Raw genomic sequence first — 22492 nt, forward strand, 5'->3', positions numbered from 1 at the left:
AAAATGGCCAAATGTGGATCCCCACTGGGATCACCAGCAACCCCAGGGAAGACAAAACATGAGAGATTTGAGAACAATGATTATACAAGGGATCAGAGAAGCGGTTCCACGAGGAAAAAACATTAATAAAACATTCAATGAACAACAAGGAAAAGAGGAATCTCCAACAGAATGGTTGGAGAGATTAAAGAAAAGTTTACAAATGTATTCGGGGATCGATCCGAATACAGCAATTGGAACCGCACTCCTTAGAACACAATTCGTAGCCAAATCCTGGGTGGACATAAGAAAGAAATTGGAAAAGTTAGAAAATTGGCAAGAGAGAGGATTAGAAGAGTTACTTAGAGAAGCGCAAAAAGTATATGTCAGGAGAGATGAGGAGAAACAAAAAACAAAAGCCAAGATCTTTGTAGCAGCAGTAAAAGAAAGTCAGAAAAAGCCCTTGTTAGGAGAGAGGGAGAAGAGAAGAAGTATAGAAGAAACCCCTAGAGGCCAGCCTTCTCAAGGGAATTCAGCGATCCCCGCTTGTTACTATTGTCAAAAAAGAGGACATTTACAGAAGAATTGTCGTAAGCGGGAACAAGACGAGAAAATGTTTAAAGAAGAATAGGGGTGTCAGGGGCTATATCTTCTGGGGACTTCAACATCAACAGAGCCCTTGATAAAACTATTAATTGGTCCCCATAAAGAAGAAGTACTATTTTTAGTAGATACAGGAGCTGAAAGATCCACTATTCAAAAGCTCCCAGAGGGAATAAAAGAAGGGAAGAGTTATACGTCTGTAATAGGGGCAAGAGGGGAGCCCTTTAAGGTTCCTGTTTTAAAAGATGTGGAAATAGAAACTGATCAAAAGATTTGTCTTAATGATTTACTTTTGCTTCCTGAAGCGGGGTACAATTTACTAGGAAGGGATTTGATTTTAAAATTGAACTTAAGCATTCAGAGTCAAGGGGATAAGTTGCAAATCAAATTATACACTTTAACCCAAAAAGATGAAGAAGTTATTAACCCTTTAGTGTGGTATAAGGAGGAAGAAATTGGAAAAATGGAAATGGACCCCATAAATGTTCAGATAATGGATCCACATCGTCCTATTCGAATTAAACAATATCCTATACCAATGGAGGGTCGAAGGGGATTAAAACCTATAGTTGATAGACTTTTGGAGGAAGGGACTTTAGAACCGTGTATGTCACCTCATAATACACCCATCCTCCCTGTGAAGAAATCGGATGGGTCATACAGACTGGTACAGGATCTGAGAGCTGTAAATCAGCGAACAATCACTAAATTCCCTGTGGTAGCAAATCCTTACACCCTGCTGAGTCATGTCTCTCCCAAATATACTTGGTATAGTGTAATAGATCTGAAAGATGCTTTTTGGACCTGTCCTTTAGATGAAAATTCCAGGGATTACTTTGCTTTCGAGTGGGAAGACCCGGAGACAGGACGAAAACAACAATTAAGGTGGACTGTGCTACCACAAGGGTTTACTGAGTCACCGAATCTATTTGGACAAACTTTGGAAAAAGTTCTACAAGATTTTACATTACCTGGGGAGGTAAAGTTATTGCAATATGTGGATGATTTGTTAATAGCTGGAGAGACTGAAGAAGGAACCCGAAAAGCCACTATTAATTTGTTAAATTTTCTGGGGGAAAAGGGATTAAAAGTGTCCCGATCAAAGTTACAATTTGTGGAACAGGAGGTAAAATACTTAGGACACTGGTTAAGCAGGGGAGAAAAGAAATTGGATCCTGACAGGGTATCTGGGATCCTCTCCTTAAGACCCCCACAAACTAAAAAGGAAATTCGGCAAGTATTGGGATTATTAGGATATTGTAGACCGTGGCTTGAAAGCTACAGTGAAAAAGTTAAATTTTTATATGAAAAACTAATTGATAATCGATTCAAGTGGTCCACAGAAGATGATCAAAAATTTGAAGAAATAAAAAAAGCATTAATACAAGCACCTGTATTAAGTCTCCCAGATCTAGAGAAACCCTTTTATCTTTTTGTGAACACATCAAACCAGACAGCATATGGAGTCCTTACTCAAGATTGGGCAGGAATTAAAAAACCTGTGGGGTATTGTTCCAAATTACTTGATCCAGTAAGTAGGGGGTGGCCTGCTTGTCTTCAAGCCTTGGTTGCTACAGCATTATTGATAGAAGAAGTGAGAAAGATTACTTTTAGTGCTCCCTTAAAAGTGTATACTCCACACAATGTCAGAAGTGTCCTACAACAGAGAGCGGAGAAATGGTTAACAGACAGCCGGATCCTAAAGTATGAAGCTATACTAATTGACTCCCCTGATTTAGAATTGAAGGTAACCTCTGCTCAGAGCCCAGCACAATTTTTATTTGGAAAACCCTCAGAGGAACTACAACATAATTGTTTGGAGGTAATCGAGACCCAGACTAAAGTGAGACCCGATTTGAGAGATACTGAATTAGAAAAGGGAGAGATACTATTCATAGATGGTTCCTCTCGAGTAGTAGAGGGAAAAAGAAAAACAGGGTATGCCATAATTAATAAACACCTGGAATCTGTGGAATCAGGCCCCCTGAGTCCATCATGGTCAGCTCAGGCTTGTGAGCTGTATGCCCTATACAGGGCCCTGGAACTATTAAAGGGAAAAAGTGGAACTATATATACAGATTCTAAATATGCATATGGAGTGGTTCACACCTTTGGAAAAATTTGGGAGGAAAGAGGTTTAATTAATACTCAAGGGAAGAATCTTATACATCAAGAATTAATAAGGAAAATTTTAAAAGCTTTAAGGGAACCTAAAGAAATAGCAGTAGTACATGTAAGAGGGCACCAGAAAGGATTGGAATACCACACTAGGGGAAATAATCTAGCAGATAAAGAAGCTCAGGAAGCAGCTTTAAGAATTCAGGCTGCTAAAATTAATATAGTACAGGAAGAAGTAAGACAAGAAGAAGAAAAACAAGAAGAAGAAAAGAAGTTTACTCCTGAAGAACAAACAAAACTGGAGAAAATAGGTGCTAAATTAGAACAAGGAAAATGGACATTGCCAGATGGACGAGAAATGTTACCAAAAGCTTATGCAAGACAAATATTGGAACGTTTGCATACCCAAACACACTGGGGTACAAGAGCATTAAGTAATCACTTACTTAAACAATTTGGTTGTATAGGGGTTTTTGAAATAGCAAAGCAAATCACACAAGGTTGTTTAACTTGTCAGAAAATAAATAAGAAAATATTTCGACAGGCGGCAGCGGGAGGAAGAAAAACAGCATATCGGCCTTTTGAGAGAGTACAAGTTGATTTTACTGAATTGCCTAAAGTAGGGAGAATCAAGTATTTATTGGTAATTGTTGACCATTTAACACAATGGGTGGAAGCTTATCCTGTGGCACGAGCTACGGCGCAAACGGTGACAAAAATTTTATTGGAACATCTGATACCTAGATATGGGATAATCCAGTACATTGATTCTGACCAAGGCACACACTTTACTTCTAAAATAATAAAATTATTATGTCAATCATTAGGTATTCAGTGGGAGTATCATACTCCATGGCACCCACAAAGCTCAGGGAAAGTAGAGAGAATGAATCAAACAATAAAACAGCAATTGGCTAAATTGATGATTGAGACACAATTGCCCTGGACTCGATGTTTACCATTGGCACTTTTAAACATAAGAACTAAATCACACAGTGAGACTGGATTATCACCATATGAAATGTTATACGGTATGCCTTACTCACAGGGAATGCCCCTGGGGGATAATGTAGTTGAGGATCGAAGTATCCAGAAATATATAATTACTATTGGGAAGAGGTTGCAAGAACTAAGAGAAATTGGAATACTGGTTCAGACACCACCTTTAGGGTTTACCATCCATCAAATACAACCAGGGGATAAGGTCTTAATAAAAACTTGGAAAGAAGAATCCTTACAACCCCGGTGGGAGGGACCGTATCTTGTTTTACTTACCACTGAAACAGCTGTGAGAACAGCAGAAAGGGGTTGGACCCATGCATCCAGAGTGAAAGGACCAATAAATACCCAAAACCTGGAAGGTTGAGTCCGCTCCTGGGGAACTAATGTTCCGGAAATAGGGCCTGCTCTGCATGAAATACCAGAAGAAAGGGACAAGCCTGCAATGAAGAAAGGGGAGAAGGCAAGACCGGGGCAGGACTCTCCACTGCGGTGTGTATAGTGTGTATAGTCTACCGAGGGAGGCAACCCCTACGGGTATTGACTGCCGAGTGTGAGGGCCTCGACCGGACTTCTCCCGCACTGAAATCAAGCTGTCCCAGAAAAAGAAACAAGCGAGCAGACGAAAAATGTATGTATGTAGTAAGAGTTTTTTTTTTTAACCTATTGTAATTAGTTTTCCAGGAGCTGAACCACCCTCGAAGGCTGAACAGTGACACCAGTTTAAGTAGATTCTGGAAGTGGATCCAACCCCTTGATTGAGGACATTTCTCACACCCCTACATACCCCCCCCGGACGACGTAGAAGGATGAGAAGAATGCTATACTTCCTGGTATTATTCTTACAAGGGCAATTGAGCCATGGGAATAACTTTTTTATTCTGGGGGAGGAAGTGGCTAAGACTTTTAATCTTAGCAATTGCTGGGTTTGTGGGGGACCAAGAGGAGCTGAAAGTTGGCCTTGGGTAGCTGGCCCAGTTGAACCTAAATGGTGGGTTAGTAATTTAAGTGAAGTTCATAATGGAACACAATTCTGGAAAGAGGAAGAAGGCCCGTGGCAATTGTATTCATCAGAAAAAGGTATATATTGTTTAAACAGAACAGGGACAGTAAAGGTGGGAGAAAGCATTTGTAAATGGACTCTGTCCCCTGGATATGAATGTACTGATCCTGAATGTAGACCTATAAACTGTACAGCAAGTAAAGGAAAATGGAATGCTACACATGTCCAGCTGAAAAATGGGACTTGGCTGAAATGCTCATCTAAGGAATTCTTTGGACCTGGGTGTAAAGCCATGGCAAGAGCACAATCAAAAGGACAATTCGATGTTCAAATCTTGAGTTGTCAGCGTGATAACACCACTAGGGAACAGCATGTGGTAAAAATCTATCGCTGGAGGTGGCAAAATGAGAACGGGACGCAAGTGTTTTTTAAACATTTCTGGTCAGCCAATAATATGACAAGTCGTGAAGGAGAAATTAGCTGTAATTGTGAGTGGGAATCTAGTGTAGGGGCTTGGAAGTGTATATATACGAGTATTAAGGAAGCAAACATTGTAACGGGGCCACTTGGTAACGAGAACACCTTGTATTTTCATGCCCCAAGGAATAGAAAAAACTGGGATGGTCCTTTTCCAAATGGGACGTGGGCTTTAAAAGGACATTATTGGATATGTGGCAAACGGGCCTATAAAAGGTTACCAAAAGATTGGTCAGGAATATGCTACGTGGGATACATAAGACCTTTATTCTTTTTATTATCTCAAATACAAGGGAATCACTTAGGAGTAAAATTATATGATGATTTCAATAGGGAGAAACGATATATTGATACCTCTTTAGCTGGAGGTAGTGCTCAAAAATGGAGAGAAAATGAATGGCCCCCTGAAAGAATCATACAGTATTATGGACCAGCTACATGGAATCCGAATGAAGTAATATCTGGAGCTCGAGAACCTATTTATAATTTGAATCGCATAATTAGGTTACAAGCAGTTCTCGAAATAATAACTAATCAAACAGCAACAGCTCTGGATCTCCTAGCTGACCAATCTACCCAGATGAGGAATGCTATTTTCCAACATAGAATGGTCTTGGACTATTTACTAGCAGAAGAAGGGGGTGTGTGTGGTAAACTAAATTATTCTAATTGTTGTTTACAAATTGATGATAATGGGAAAGTAGTTAAAAAGATAACCAAGGAAATTAGAAAATTAGCCCACGTCCCAACACAAACCTGGAAGGATATGGAATGGGATTTATTTTCATGGCTGCCTGGTGGACCATGGGCTAAAAGGGTGTTATTTTTATTATTATGTGGTATAATGACATTATTATTTGTACCTTGTATGATACCTTGTCTTACACTATTAATACGCCGGGTGATAAATAGTACATTGGTAATAACTTCATTAAAAAAAGAAGGGAATATGTCAATTATGATGCTTAAGAATTGGACCCTCCAAGAACAAACTGATGAAATCCAATTATTAATAACAGAAGAGACACGAATTGGGGATATTGAAAAGAAGATAAGGGATTGTGAGGAATGTTTTAACAATTCGTGTCCATAAAGAACAATTCTGTTTGAAATGTTTGAATCCTGTCTGCCTCTGGGCCCTGCACTGGCAATTCAATGCTTGAACCGCAGCTGCAGTGTGTCCCAGTCTCCCCCTCATTCCTCATTCTAGCCAATTTATCACTTCTTAAATTTATGAACCTGTTTGCTTTTGTTATTCTGGACTTCTATTTCTAACACTGCTATAGATGTGTCTGTGAATGGCTGGGGAAGAATGTTTTAATTACCTGTGTGTCTGGGAGTTTCAGAACAACTGATAACAACTAGTGACTGTTATGGGATACTATGTGGATCTTTGGTATCTGGTTAGGGGGGAGCCGAGAAAGAAGCTGAAAGGCGGCTGGGAGACAAGATTTGAAGAAGGTGTTTTGAAGAGGGTGTTCCGTAAACTTGGGATGGTGCCCAGTAAGTACAAAGGGGAAGAGGAAGACTGCGAGCCTTCAGCATGGAAGACCCCTAGAGACCCCCAGAAGAGACCTCAGAGGAGACTGCGCATGCTCCAGTAGGAGGGACTGCACCCCGGAAGCTAATTTTAATAATCTATTTTTTTTAGAAGTAGTAATGAATATGTATTAGTCTAGGAGCATAAAAATCAGTTGCTTGATGTAATTGGTGTGCATCCTGGTGGAGCGGAGACTCCTGGTGCACCCAGCGCTGTTTGCTTACCTCTATTCCTTTATATCCTTTAATAAATCCTATTTTTCATTTAATTCTAATTTGAATCCTGAGCCATTTATAACACTGCTGAAGCTCCACACCTCACTGAATTGCAACCTTGTATACAACTAAACAGCTCATTCCATTCACTAACCATGGTACTTGGCTTTGTTTTTTTTTCTGTGAATTAAAGCGAGCAAAGCCTGCAAGCTTGTACCAAAGGAGGGTGGAGGTGGACACTTGGTAGAGTTCAGGCACATAAATCTACTAAACATGGGAACAAGACTGCAATTTCATATTAAACAATGCAAGACTTTACATAAAATGAGAAAAGACACATGAGAATGACTTCTAAACTGAGAGGTAGGGTAGGACAGAAGAAACATCATAGATATCAATAGTTAGGGATTTTACTTGCATGAAATTCTGTAAGCAGAAATCAATCTTCATTTGAATTTTATATTGTCTTTTTCATAGAATGCTCCTGCCTGCAAAAATCTCTAGATTTTCTTACAACAAAAAGAACAAAGCATTGAATACTAGTTAGATTTAGCTCTCCTTAAAGCAGCCAAAAAAAAAAAAAAAAGAACACAGACAGACCCACCCCTAAAAATCACATGATAAAATTTTAAAAGAGGAACGGGAGGCAGACAAGAATTTGGTTTGTATGCTGTAGTAAAGATATGCATGGTTATTTCTCCATTTTCCTTAAAAAAAAAAAAAAAAAATAGAAAAGGCAGTTAAAGCTTCAGGTAGACAGACCTGACAAGGTTTGCATAGAAAGAAAATAGCTGTTAAAGAACATTCCTGAATGCCTAAGGAGCCAAAAGCCTGAATATGCTTAAATGAAGCTAAAAGAAGCAGGTGCCGTTTGCCAGAACAGAGGTTCAATTCTTTGGAGGAGAAGGAAGCTGGAAGAAGATTAGGGAATTTGGAAGTGTTCCTTTAAAAAAAAAAAAAAAATCAGCAAAGTATAATATTGACGGGGAAACAGGCTGTGAAAGAGGATTTCCTTGTGGTGGATAGAAATATTTGACCACGTATTCAATAAACTTATTTTACAAGTAACCACTAATGCTGATGAAGTAGAAATTCAAACAGTATGACTTTTCAAACAGTAGAATTCAAACTATGACTTCGCACATTTTGTACTAAGGAAAAAAAAAAACGACAGCAAAATCAATAAATTAAAGCTTCAAATCTTCATCCTAACTCAATAAAGAACCTTAAAACTTTGCTCATCTTAAAGGTCAGCGAGTACAATCAATTTAACACACCAGTCATGCACTTTACCTAGAGTTTTGCGTTCTCAGGGGCCCAAGGTACAAGGATGTTTCCTTCCTACGCACTGCAAAGCATACCATGCAGAGGATACTGTGTACACCAGCACTAACTGGTGGCTTGCAGGATACATCTGTCTTGCTGTCAGTTAGCTGTCCATCTCAGCCCCAGCTCACATCTCACCGACACTGCAAAAGCCAGTTCCTTCGACAGATTGCAACTGGTGCTGCTGGAACCCAGCAGCAACTGCTATCACTGCACCCTGGCCACAGCCACAGCCAGATGATTGCAAAAGGCTCCCAACAGCAGCAGGAACACATCAAGAGAACAAACAGGAACTGAGAACAAGTACAGAAAATTTTACAAGACCTTTCAACTCACCACTGAAACAGTTTAGATAATAACTGTGCCTGTAACGTAAGTCACTACTCAGAATCTAACCCCATTTATAGGAAAAGAAAAAAAAATGTTTTACCTTAAAACTCACTGTTACTTGTAACTACTGCATTGCAAGAACACGATGCAAAAGCAAATATGAACACATTCCTCCCACTTACCTTTCTTGTCAATAGACTTTTGCGCCTAATTCCGCAAGCCTCTAGCTGAAGACGCCCTCGCAATGCCAATTCGATTAACATGCAGCCACGCAAACCTGAGGAGATGCAATCATTCCAAAATGAAGTGTAACCCTGAGAAGATGAAAAGACAGTAAGATACTTCCACCTCCACCTGAAAACAAATAGAAGAATCATAGAACCATTAAGGTTGGAAAAGATCTCCAAGATCATCTGGTCCAACCATTCCCCCACCACCAATATCACCCACTAAGCACCATGTTCAACCTTTCCTTAAACACCCCCAGGGACGGTGACTCCACCACCTCCCTGGGCAACCCATTCCTATGCCTGACCACTCTTTCTGAGAAGAAATGCCTCCCAATTTCCAACCTAAACCTCCCCTGGGCAACTTGAGGCCATTCCCTCTAGTCCTGTCACTAGTTATCTGTGAGAAAAGGCCAACCCCCAGCTCCCAACAACCTCCTTTCAGGTACCTGTAGAGAGCAATAAGGTCGCCCCCGAGCCTCCTCTCATCCAGACTAGACAACCCCAATTCCCTCAGCCACTCCTCATAGGACTTGAGTTCCAGGCCCTTCACCAGCTTCACGGCCCTTCTCTGGACATGCTCCAGGGCCTCAATGTCCTTCTTGTAATTAGGGGTCCAAAGCTGAACACAGTACTCGAGGTGTGGCCTCACCAGAGCAGAGTACAGGGGGACAATCACCTCCCTGGTCCTGCTGGCTACGCTATTCCTGATACAAACCAGGATGCCGTTGGCCTTCTTGGCCACCTGGGCACACTGCTGGCTCATGTTCAGGCAAGCATCAGTCAGCACCCCCAGATCCTTTTGCTCCGCACAGCTTTTGAGCCACTCTGCCCCAAGCCTGTAGTGTTGCATGGGGTTGTTGTGGACAAAGTGCAGGATCCGGCACTTAGCCATGTTCAACCTCAACCCATTGGCCTCTGCCCATCAATGCAACCTGTCCAGGTCCCTCTACAGGACCTTCCTACCCTGCAGCAGATCAGCACTTCCCCCCAACTTGGAGCCATCTGCAAACTTTCTGAGGATGCACTTGATTTCCTCATCCAAGTCATCAATAAAGATATTAAAGAGGATAGGCCCCAACACTGATCCCTGGGGAACTCCACTAGTGACCTGTCACTGTTGAGGATTTCTTGAAACAGCAAAGATCCCATGGCTTGCTGCAGCTGAGCAAACCAAGCTACCAGGACGACTACGAGAAGTTCCCATGACAGTGTTCCCACATCGCCCGATTGAGGAATTTAGAAAAATATTGTTACCAGCCTCTGGCTTCAAGGATGGGATCTACATGACTGCTAATCACAAGGGGGTTGTTTTCTTGCAGGTGGGGTTGTTTTCTTGCAGTTGTTTGTCTGAGTGCTTTTGACCAATAATCTTGTGTGAGATACTATCCGCCCCTGTTAAGTTCGCTATAAAAGTCAGGCTATTCGGGTAATAAAAGAGAGCATGATCTGACCATACTAGTGTCTGTCGTGTTTCAGCCGTTCTTCCTGCAACAGGTCACCAGCTGGATTTCACTCTGTTCACCACCACTCCCTGGGCCTGGCCGACCACACAGTTTTCAACCCAGCAAAGAGTGTTGCTGTCCAAGCCATGGGCTGCCAGCTTCTCCAGGAGAATACTGTGGGAGACCATGTCAAAGGCCTTGCTGAAGTCTAGGTAGACTACGTCAACAGCCTTTCCCTCATCAACCAGGCGGGTCACCCCATCATAGAAGATGAGGTTGGTCAGGCAGGACTTGCCTTTCATGACCCCATGCTGACTGGGCCTGTTTCTATGGTCGTCCTGCATATGCTGCATGATTGCATTCACGATGACCTGTTCCATCACCTTTCCTGGCACCGAGGTCAGGCTGACAGGCCTGTAGTTCCCTGGGTCCTCCTAATGACCCTTCTTATAGATGGGTGTCACATTACAGAATCACAGAATCATCTAGGTTGCAAGAGACCTCCAAGATCACCTAGTACAACCTCTGACCTAACACTAACAAGTCCTCCACTAAAACGTATCACTAAGCACTACATCTAAAGATCTTTTAAAGACCTCCAGGGATGGTGCCTCAACCACTTCCCTGGGCAGCCCATTCCAATGCCTCACAACCCTTTCAGTAAAGAAGTTCTTCCTAAGATCCAACCTAAACCTCCCCTGGAGCAACTTTAGCCCGTCCACCCTCGTCCTATCACCAGGCACGTGGGAGAACAGACCAATCCCCACCTCGCTACAGCCTCCTTTAAGGTACCTGTAGAGAGCGATAAGGTTGCCCCTGAGCCTCCTCTTCTCCAGGCTGAACAAGCCCAACTCCATCAGCTGCTCCTCGTAGGACTTGTTCTCCAGACCCCTCACCAGCTTCGTTGCCCTTCTCTGGACTTGCTTGAGCACCTCGATGTCCTTCTTGTAGCAAGGGGCCCAAAGCTGAACACAGTACTCGAGGTGCGGCCTCACCAGAGCCGAGTACAGGGGGACAATCACTTCCCTAGACCTGCTGGCCATGCTGCTTCTTATCCAAGCCAGGATGCTGCTGGCCTTCTTGGCCACCTGAGCACACTGCTGGCTCATATTCAGCTGACTATCAACCAATACTCCCAGGTCCTTCTCCGCCAGGCAGCTTCCCAACCACTCATCTCCCGGCCTTTAGCACTGCTTGGGGTTGTTGTGCCCCAGGTGCAGGACCCGGCACTTGGCCTTGGTGAACTTCATGCAGTTGGCCTCAGCCCATCGGTCCAGCCTATCCAGATCCTCCTGCAGAGCTTTCCTACCCTCAAGTACATCGACACACACACCTAACTTGGTGTCATCTGCAAACTTACTGAGGGTGCACTCAACCCCCTCATCCAGATCATCAATAAAGATATTAAAGAGGACTGGCCCCAGCACCGAGCCCTGGGGGACGCCACTAGTGACCGGCCTCCAACTGGATTTGACTCCATTCACCACGACTCTTTGGGCCCGGCTACCCAGCCAGTTTCTATCCCAACGAAGCATGCACCAGTCCAAGCCATGAGCAGCCAGTTTCTTCAGGAGAATGCTGTGGGAAACAGTGTCAAAGGCCTTACTGAAGTCAAGGTAGACCACATCCACGACCTTTTCCTCATCCACTAAGCGTCACTTTGTCACAGAAGGAGATCAGGTTCGTCAAGCAGTACCTGCCTTTCATGTGTTAATGTCTCTCCTCAGTGTTCAATGGGGATAATCCTACCTCAAGGTAGGGGATGCCTTTAAATCTGATGGAGCTCACAGTAGATGCTGATGGATTTAGGTATCAAATCTGTAGTGATTAAAACTATTTGTTTGGAGCTTGTAAACACACAAAGATATATATAAGAAAAGTTAGGAGAGTTTTTGAACTTCATGTATTATTTGATTGTCAAGACACTTTTACTTTAGCTCCTGGAAATTATATCACAGTGAGCTCACACTCATAGGACTCTGCCTGGATTTATTGACTTCCATTGTGGGTGTAAGTGAGGGAGAGGGCTGAAACTTGTTCTAAGAACTACTCTAAGCTGCTAAGACCAATTACAGTTTGTCCTGGTTTCAGCTAGGATAGAGTTAATTTTCCTCCTAGTAGCTGGTAGGTTGCTATGTTTTGGATTAGGATGAGAAGAGTGCTGATAACATGCTGATGTTTTAATCGTTGCAGAACACTGCTCACACCAAGCCAAGGACATTTTCAGCTTCTCACTCTGTACTACCAGTGGGCAGGCTAAGGGTACAGCAGGAGCTGGGAGGGGACAGACCCAGGACAGCTGACCCAAAGTGGCCAAAGGGGTATTCCATCCCATCTGACGTCATGCTAAATATATGGGGGGGCTAGCTGGGGGGTGGGGAGGGCCAGCTGCTTGGGAATAGGCTGGGCATCGGTCAGCGGGTGGTGAGCAATTGCATTGTGCATCACTTGTTTTGTACACATTTATTATTATTGTTATTATTTTCCTGTCTTAATAAACTGTCTTTATCTCAACCCACAGGCTTAATTTTCCCATTTCTCTCCCCCATCCCAGAGAGGGATATATCCTGCCGTATCTGTTCCCCTGTACATTGTGCAACAGAAACCATAAGTCCTGCCAGCTCCTGGGTTAGGATCCCTTTCCCCCTTTGAGACAGGTGGGACCCATTGGCAGCCAGCAGGCCAGGTGCTGAGTAAATCTCCCCACAGTCAAAAACAACAACAAAATAAATAAACAAACAAACAACCTAATTCCTGCAATGGCACCAGCCTCTCAGCCATGTATTAATCATCTGGGCCTTCCAGGTCTGCTCAGTATCCCTCCTTGCCCCTGAAGGGATAGAGGAAGACACCACCTGTGCTCCCACTTCATCCAGTAACTGTCCCAATCCCCTGAAGTCCTTTTTGATAGCCTTCAGGCTTCTCTCAGCAATTTTGTCTCTGCCAGGATGAATTATCACTAAGGGATAATAATCGGAGGGGTGAATCAGGCCAGGAAGTTTCCTGGTAATGTCCCTGACCCGGGCCCCAGGGAGGCAGCAGACTTCCCTACAGGTAGGGTCCAGCTGACAAATGGGGCCCTCTGTTCCCCTCAGAAAGGAGTCGCCTACAACCATTAATTATCCTCCTTTCCTTTCTTGGTGGAGGAAGCCTTCAGGTATGGACTTGACTTCCTTGTCCTAGACAACCTCCTGTGTGGACCTTCCCCCACATCCTCACCAATCTGTCTCTCAAGCTCCAGGGGCCTCAAGCCTATTGTGTAAGGGCACCTGGGGAGTCGAGGTGAGCAGGGAGGAGGCTCACCTGCAATGTCGAGTAGGGACCTGTTTCCATTCCTCTCTATCTCTCAGGTCCCCTCCCCCTCCAACAGCAATAGGGCAGGGGGTCCACCACTATTTGCGGTGTATCGCCCAGGTACCTTTCTCGCAGGCATGTGTCGTGACTAACCAGGTGGCCTTTGCCAAATGCGTATCCCAATTTTTGAATGTTCCAGCGCCCATTGCTTTCAATGTAGTCTTTAACAGTCCGTTGTATCGTTCAACTTTCCCAGAGGCTGGTGCATGATAGGGGATGTGATACACCCACTCAATACCATGTTCTTTTGGCCCAAGTGTCTTAACCCGACCGGCAGCTAAACACCACGCAGCCGTTTGCTCACCCTCCCCCCTCCCTCTCTGGGACGGGGGAGAGAAATGGAAAGTGAAGCCCGTGAGTTGAGATAAAGACAGTTTAATAAGGCAGGAAAAAAAAAAATAACAAAAATAATAATAACAATAATAATAATGATGATACAATGGTGATAATACGAAAGTAATAATAGTATGTACAAACAAGTGATGCACAATGCAATTGCTCACCACCCGCTGACCGATGCCCAGCCTAACCCCGAGCAGTCCGGCCCCCTCCCCCCGGCTAGCCACCCCTATATATTGTTTAGCATGACGTCAGATGGTATGGAATACCCCTTTGGCTAGTTTGGGTCACCTGTCCTGGGTCTGTCCCCTCCCAGCTCTTACTGCACCCCCCAGCCTGCCCGTTGGCAGGACAGAGCAAAGGCTCAGATGTCCTTGGCTTAGTATAAGCACTGCTCTGCAACAATTAAAGCATCGGGGTGTTATCAGCACTCTTCTCATTCTAAGCCAAAACACAGCATTCCACCAGCTACTAGGAAGAAAATTAATTCTGTGCTAACTGAAACCAGGACAGTTGTTTCGGAAATGAGTCCCATTGTCTGACTCTATTCTTTCTGGGGTGCCATGTCGCCATAGTACTTGCTTTTCAAGGCCCAGGATAGTGTTCCGGGCGGTGGCATGAGGCACAGGATATGTTTCCAGCCATCCGGTGGTTGCTTCCTCCATTGTAAGTACGTGGCGCTTGCCATTGCGAGTTTGAGGGAGTGTGATGTAATCAATCTGCCAGGCCTCTCCATATTTATATTTCAGCCATCGTCCTCCATACCAAAGAGGCTTTGACCGTTTGGCTTGCTTGATTGCAGCACATGTTTCACAGTCATGAATAACCTGTGCTATAGCGTCCATGGTCAGGTCCACCCCTCGATCACGAGCCCATCTGTATGTTGCATCTCTACCTTGATGGCCTGAGGTGTCATGGGCCCATCGGGCTATAAATAATTCACCTTTATGCTGCCAATCCAGGTCCACCTGAGCTACTTCAATCTTAGCAGCCTGATCCACCTGCTGGTTGTTTTGATGTTCTTCAGTAGCCCGATTCTTGGGCACATGAGCATCTACGTGGCGTACTTTCACAGCCAGGTTCTCTACCCGAGCAGCAATGTCTTGCCACAAAGCAGCAGCCCAGATGGGTTAGCCCCTATGCTGCCAGTTGTTTTGCTTCCATTGCTGTAACCATCCCCACAGGGCATTTGCTACCATCCATGAATCGGTGTAGAGATAGAGAACTGGCCATTTTTCTCATTCACCAATATCTAAAGCCAGCTGAATGGCTTTCACTTCTGCAAACTGACTCGATTCACCTTCTCCCTCAGCAGCTTCTGCAACTCGCCGTGTAGGACTCCATACAGCAGCCTTCCATCTCCGATGCTTCCCCACAATACGACAGGACCCATCAGTGAACAGGGCATATTTCTTTTCATTCTCTGGTAACTGGTTGTACAGTGGGGCTTCTTCAGCACGACAAACCTCCTCCTCGGATGATATCCCAAAGTATTTACCTTCTGGCCAGTCCATAATCACTTCCAATATTCCTGGGCGACTGGGGTTTCCTATTCGAGCCCGCTGAGTAATCAGTGCAACCCACTTGCTCCACGTAGCATCAGTCGCATGATGTGTAGAGGAGACCCTTTCTTTGAATGTCCAGCCTAGTACCGGCAATCAGGGTGCTAGGAGGAGCTGCGCTTCAGTACCGACCACCTCCGAAGCAGATCGAACTCCTTCATATGCTGCCAATATCTCCTTTTCAGTTGGAGTATAGCGGGCCTCGGATCCTCTGTATCCCCGACTCCAAAACCCCAGGGGCCGACCTCGAGTTTCCCCAGGTTCTTTCTGCCAGAGGCTCCAGGTGGGGCCGTTCTCCCCGGCTGCAGTGTAGAGCACATTCTTTACATCTGGTCCTGTTCGAACTGGCCCAAGGGCTACTGCATGGACTATTTCCTGCTTGATTTGTTCAAAGGCTTGTCGTTGTTCAGGGCCCCATTCAAACTCATTCTTCTTACGAGTTACTTGGTAGAGCGGGTTTACAATCAGACTGTAATTTGGGATGTGCATTCTCCAAAACCCCACAACACCTAGGAAAGTCTGTGTTTCTTTTTTGCTAGTTGGTGGAGACATAGCTGTTATTTTGTTGATCACATCCATTGGGATTTGACGACGTCCATCTTGCCATTTTATTCCTAAAAACTGGATCTCTCGTGCAGGTCCTTTGACTTTATTTTGTTTTATGGCAAAACCGGCTTTCAGAAGGATTTGGACTATTTTCTTCCCTTTCTCAAAAACTTCCTCTGCTGTGTCACCCTACACAATAATGTCATTGATGTACTGCAGGTGTTCAGAAGCTTCCCCCTGCTCCAGTGCAGACTGGATCAGTCCATGGCAAATGGTAGGGCTGTGTTTCCACCCCTGGGGCTGCCGATTCCAAGTATATTGGACTCCCCTCCAAGTGAAAGCAAACTGTGGCCTGCACTCTGCTGCTAGAGGGATGGAGAAAAATGCATTAGCGATATCAATTGTGGCGTACCACTTGGCTGCCTTCAATTCCAGTTCATACTGGAGTTCCAGCATGTCCGGCACTGCAGCACTCAGTGGTGGCGTCACTTCGTTCAGGCCACGATAGTCCACTGTTAGTCTCCACTCGCCATTAGACTTTTGCACTGGTCATATGGGACTATTGAAAGGTGAATGAGTCTTGCTGATTGCTCTTTGGCTCTCCAATTGACGAATTAGCTTATGGATGGGAATCAGGGATTCTCGGTTAGTGCGATATTGCCGCCGGTGCACAGTTGTGGTAGCGATTGGCACTTGCTGTTCTTCGACCCTCAGCAACCCCACAACAGAGGGATCCTCTGAGAGACCAGGCAAGGTAGATAATTGTTTAATGCCTTCTGTCTCTAAGGCAGCTATACCAAAAGCCCACCGGAACCCTTTTGGGTCCTTGCAATACCCTCTTCTAAGATAGTCTATGCCAAGGATACATGGAGCATCCGGGCCAGTCACAATGCGGTGCTTTTCCCACTCATTCCCAGTCAGACTCACTTCAGCCTCCAATACAGTCAACTGCTGAGATCCCCCTGTCACTCCACAAATATAGATGGGCTCTGGTCCTTTATAGCTCGATGGCATTATAGTACATTGTGCACCGGTGTCTACTAAAGCCTTATACTTCTGTGCGTCTGACGTGCCAGGCCATCAAATCCACACAGTCCAATAAACTCGATTGTCCCTTTCCTCCCCCTGGCTGGAGGCAGGGCCCCCCTAATCCTGGTCAGAATCTTCTTCATTTCTGTGTTTGAAGGACTGTCTGCTGGAAGTTGGAGCAGCAAACTTTTCAGAGAATCCCTTCTTCCTGATTGTTTTCTTTTGCAACTCACGTACCCGTGCCTCTAGGGTCGCGGTAGATTTTTCCATCCCATTTTCTCATGTCCTCTCCATGGTCTCGTAAGTAAAACCACAGGGTGGCACGGGGTGAGTACCCACCATATCGTCTTCCTTGTGTGGATGAACGACTACCCCTGATAGCTGAGACACTGCTCTGTACAGGTACGGAGGAGAATAATCTCTCTTCAAGTTGGTGAACCTTTTCAGAAAGTTTCTCCACAGTGTTCTCTTTTGGTCGGTGGACACTGGTTGGTTCAGGTGGGGATGAAGATAGATTCTCTTTAAGTTGGTGGAACTCTTCAGAAAGTTTCTCCACAGCTGAGACGCAGGCCTGTAAGGAAGAGGAGAGACTTTCTTTGTACTGCCGGAGTTGTTTAGCCACTTCATCCACTGTGGGTTCCTCATCCTCTTTCCAGGCCATTATTGCCAATGAGCTGGCATATGATGATGGTGCACTCCGTACAAACTTCCGCCACATGGGTCGTGTACACCTGACTTCATCTGGATCTTTGGATGTTTGTCTGAGGACTGGATCCTCATAAATCACTTCCCGTACGGCTAATTCCCTCAGGTACTGGATTCCCTTCTCCATAGTGGTCCACTTGCCTGGTAGACATACAAGTTCTTCCTTGAAGGGATACCTTTCCCTCACAGCTGAGAGGAGACGCCTCCAGAGGCTGTGAGATTGTGCTCCATCTGCAATTGCTTTGTCAATGCCTGCGTCTCTAGCAAGGGATCCCAGTCGCTTGGCTTCCCTGCCGTCTAATTCCACACAATTGGCTCCAGAGTCCCAGCATCGGAGCAGCCAGGTGACAGCTGCTCACCTATACAGCGACCAAAATCTTTTCGCACATCTCGTAACTCACGCTCGTTTAGGCTTCGGGTAGTTACTGTTGATTTTTCGGCATCCTCATCTTCCTCCTCCTGAACCCTTGATGGCCCAGCGTCGTCGTCGTCTCCGTCATCTCTATACATAGATTTGGCAGAAGACTCTCTGCATCCTAAATGACCTGAATCTCTATACCATTTTTTCACCTTCTCTACAGGGGCAGCTTGCACTGCTACAGCTCGTTTCTCTGACCCCGTTACAGGGTCTGCCACAGAGGTTGGAATACCCTCTGCAGGGTCGACTTGCACTGCTACAGCTCGTTTCTCTGACCTTGTTACAGGGTCTGCCACAGAGGTTGGAATACCCTCTGCAGGGTCAACTTGCACTGCTACAGCTCGTTTCTCTGACCCCGTTACAGGGTCTGCCACAGGGGTTGGAATACCCTCTGCAGGGTCAACTTGCACTGCTACAGCTCTTTTCTTTGACCCAGCCACAGGAGCTGGAGCAGCTGTAGGAACCGGAGCTGGGACTGGAGCGGCTGCAGGAGCTGGGACTGGAGCGGCTGCAGGAGCTGGGACTGGAGCGGCTGCAGGAGCTGGGACTGGAGCGGCTGCAGGAGCTGGGACTGGAGCGGCTGCAGAGTCCACCGTAGGGGTCACAGTGGCCGTTGGATCTGTCACAGGGCTTGGAGTGGCCACAGGGTCTGTCACTAAGTTGATAGCAGTATCAATGGCAGCTCGATAGGCATGAGCCAGGCCCCAGCATATTACAATGATTTGTGTTACTTTGGAACTGCCAGAATCATGACACCTTTTTCTCAAGCATTCTGCCAGTTTTTGAGGATTTTGCAGTTGTTCAGGGGTGAATTTCCAAAACACTGGGGGTGCCAACTGCTCTAGATGCCTGCCCATATCCTCCCATACTCCCTGGCACCCACAACTATACTGCCTCCGGGCAGATCTCCGGATGAGCTTCCTAAGTAGTTGTTTAACTTTAAGCAGAATCTGAAGCGCATTCAGGAGGCATAACAACAAGACTAGGCTGGTCTGAGTATCCCAAGGATATTCAATATCTTGGAGAGCTATTGTAGCAAGCTCGGAGGGTAAGAGGGTGGTGAAGGAAAAAGGGAGAGTGATCCAGGAGGATACAGGGGTGGTGAAGGAGAAAGGGAGAGTAATCAAGTAAGAAAAAATATCTTCCCCTTTCCCCTCCACAGATTGACTCCCTAATGGAAAAAAACAATAGGTATAATTGCTAATAGTTTCCAAGATACAGTTTCCAAAATACAGAGTCGACGATGTTACTGAGTACAAATACCGAGTTAGAGTCATGACCAGATATCTCATCATCTCATAAGCCATTGCTACAACACTCAGTACCATAATGATCTGAAACCAGGGCCCAGAGAGGATAAACAACATGACAGAGAGCAAATACGGAAAATAATGTACTATAATACTCAATTTGGAAATTTGTCCCGCAACTACGACATCATCGGCATAAGCAAAACCTGGTGGGATGAGTCCTGTGACTGGGGTGTTGCGATAGATGGTTACAGGCTCTTCAGGAGGGACAGGCAGGGTAGGCGAGGTGGTGGGGTGGCGATGTATGTGAAGCAGGGGCTGGACTGTGTGGAACTTCAGGTCGGCAATGGCAAAGTTGAGAGCCTCTGGGTAAGGATCAAGGGACGAACGAATAAAGGGGATGTCGTTGTGGGAGTCTATTACAGACCGCCTGGCCAGGACGATAGCGCCGATAAATTATTCTTTACAGAACTAAGAGAGGCCTCGAGATTAACTCCCCTTGTCCTTATGGGGGACTTCAACTTGCCGGACGTTAACTGGGAGTGCCACACGGCTGACACGAGCAAGTCCAGAACGTTCATGAAGCACCTAGATGATAACTTCTTGGTGCAGGTGCTAACGGAGCCAACTAGGAAAGGTGCCCTCCTAGACCTGTTGCTAGAAAACAGAGAGGGTCTGGTGGGAGATGTGGTGATTGGTGGCCGCCTCGGTCATAGCGACCATGAAGTGGTTGAGTTCAAAATTTATGGTGACAGAAGGAAAAGTGCCACCAAAACCTCATCCCTAGATATGGGGAAAGCGGACTTCAGGCTGCTCAGGGAACTAGTCAGTAAGGTCCCCTGGGAAACTGCTCTTGAAGGCCTCGATGTCCACCAGTGCTGGTCACTCTTTAAGCGATGCCTCCTAGAAGCACAAGATCAGGCAATTCCAAAATATCGCAAGTCAGGCAGGCGGGGAAGGAGGCCGGCGTGGCTGACCAGGAATGTTCTAATGGAGATTAGGCGGAAACAGAGAGTGTTTCGCTACTGGAAGGAGGGCCAGGCGTCATGGAAAGAATACAGGGATGCTGTTCGTGTTTGTAGGGAGAAAGTTCGAGTGGCCAAAGCACACCTAGAGTTGAAGCTGGCTGTGTCTGTGAGAGAAAATAAAAAGGGTTTTTTTAGATATGTAAATGGAAAAAGGAGAACTAAAGAATACATAGGGCCGCTCCTTGATAGGGAAGGTCTCCTCACAGACGATGACGTAGGCAAAGCAGAGACGCTTAACGCCTTCTTTGCCTCTATCTTCAATGCCGATGATGGGCTTCGGGACCCAGGGTGCCCTGAGCTGGAGGACCGGGACGGTGGGGATGACAAACTCCCAACCGACCCTGAACGTGTGCGGGATTTGCTAATCCACCTGGATCCCTACAAGTCCATGGGTCCGGATGGGATTCATCCCCGGGTGCTGAAAGAGCTGGCGGATGTCATCGCGGAACCTCTCTCAATTATTTTTCAACGATCCTGGGAATTTGGAGAGGTCCCGGTAGACTGGAAGCTGGCAAATGTTGTGCCAATTTTCAAGAAGGGTCAGAAAGAAGACCCTAGCAATTACAGGCCTGTCAGTCTCACGTCAGTGCCTGGTAAAATCATGGAGAAGTTGGTTCTCGAACTTATTGAGGCGCACCTGGGGGACAAAGCAGTCATTGGTCCCAGCCAGCATGGGTTTGTGAAGGGTAGGTCCTGCCTAACTAACCTGATTTCCTTTTATGATAAGATCGCCCGTATGGTGGACCAAGGGAAACCAGCTGATGTGATTTTTTTGGACTTCAGCAAGGCTTTTGACACGGTTTCCCATAGGATCCTCCTGGACAAAATGTCCACCATACAGCTAAATAAAAACATCATACGATGGGTGAGCAATTGGCTAACGGGCAGGGCCCAAAGGGTTATGGTAAATGGGGCTGCGTCAGGCTGGCGGGCGGTCACCAGTGGGGTCCCTCAAGGCTCCATTTTAGGGCCAGTACTTTTCAATATTTTTATAAACGATCTGGATGTAGGAATAGAAGGTATTTTGAGCAAGTTTGCTGATGACACCAAACTTGGAGGAGTTGTGGACTCAAATGAGGGTGGAAAGGCCTTGCAGAGGGATCTGGACAGGTTGGAGAGCTGGGCGATCACCAACCGCATGAAGTTCAATAAGAGCAAGTGCCGGGTCCTGCACCTGGGACGGGGAAACCCTGGCTGCATGTACAGACTGGGCGATGAGACGCTGGAGAGCAGCCTAGAAGAGAGGGATCTGGGGGTCGTGGTAGACAGCAAGTTGAATATGAGCCAGCAGTGTGCCCTGGCAGCCAGGAGGGCCAACCGTGTCCTGGGGTGCATCAAGCACGGCATCGCTAGTAGGTCAAGGGAGGTGATTGTCCCGCTCTACTCTGCGCTGGTGCGGCCTCACCTCGAGTACTGTGTGCAGTTCTGGGCACCACAGTATAAAAAGGACATGAAACTGTTGGAAAGTGTCCAGAGGAGGGCTACGAAGATGGTGAAAGGCCTTGAGGGGAAGACGTACGAAGAACGGCTGAGGTCACTGGGCCTGTTCAGCCTGGAGAAGAGGAGGCTGAGGGGAGACCTCATCACAGTCTACAACTTCCTCGTAAGGGGTTGTCAAGAGGCAGGAGACCTTTTCTCCATTAACACTAGTGACAGGACCCGCGGGAACGGGGTTAAGCTGAGGCAGGGGAAATTTAGGCTGGACGTCAGGAGGGGGTTCTTCACAGAGAGGGTGGTTGCACACTGGAACAGGCTCCCCAGGGAAGTGGTCACTGCACCGAGCCTGTCTGAATTTAAGAAGAGATTGGACTGTGCACTTAGTCACATGGTCTGAACTTTTGGGTAGACCTGTGCGGTGTCAAGAGTTGGACTTGATGATCCTTAAGGGTCCCTTCCAACTCAGGATATTCTATGATTCTATGATTCTATGATTTGGAAAACAGGCGCAGCAGAGTTGAGATTAAAGCAATCAGCATTATGACAAGTGACTATTAAGCAG

The 22492-nt window shown here is 45.9% G+C and overlaps 1 protein-coding gene across 1 annotated transcript in view; it reads right to left on the bottom strand.

Annotated features, from left to right (window-relative positions):
• The window catches only part of LOC116501457 (Golgi phosphoprotein 3-like), a 79404-nt gene that overhangs the window by 20915 nt on the left and 35997 nt on the right, over positions 1-22492 (bottom strand). Inside the window, exon 2 of the mRNA XM_032207037.1 lies at positions 8773-8904. Coding sequence (XP_032062928.1) covers positions 8773-8904 — 132 coding nt within the window. The remainder of the gene's footprint in view (positions 1-8772; positions 8905-22492) is intronic.

The sequence above is a fragment of the Aythya fuligula genome, chromosome W, assembly GCF_009819795.1.
Source record: "Aythya fuligula isolate bAytFul2 chromosome W, bAytFul2.pri, whole genome shotgun sequence".
NCBI lineage: Eukaryota > Metazoa > Chordata > Aves > Anseriformes > Anatidae > Aythya > Aythya fuligula.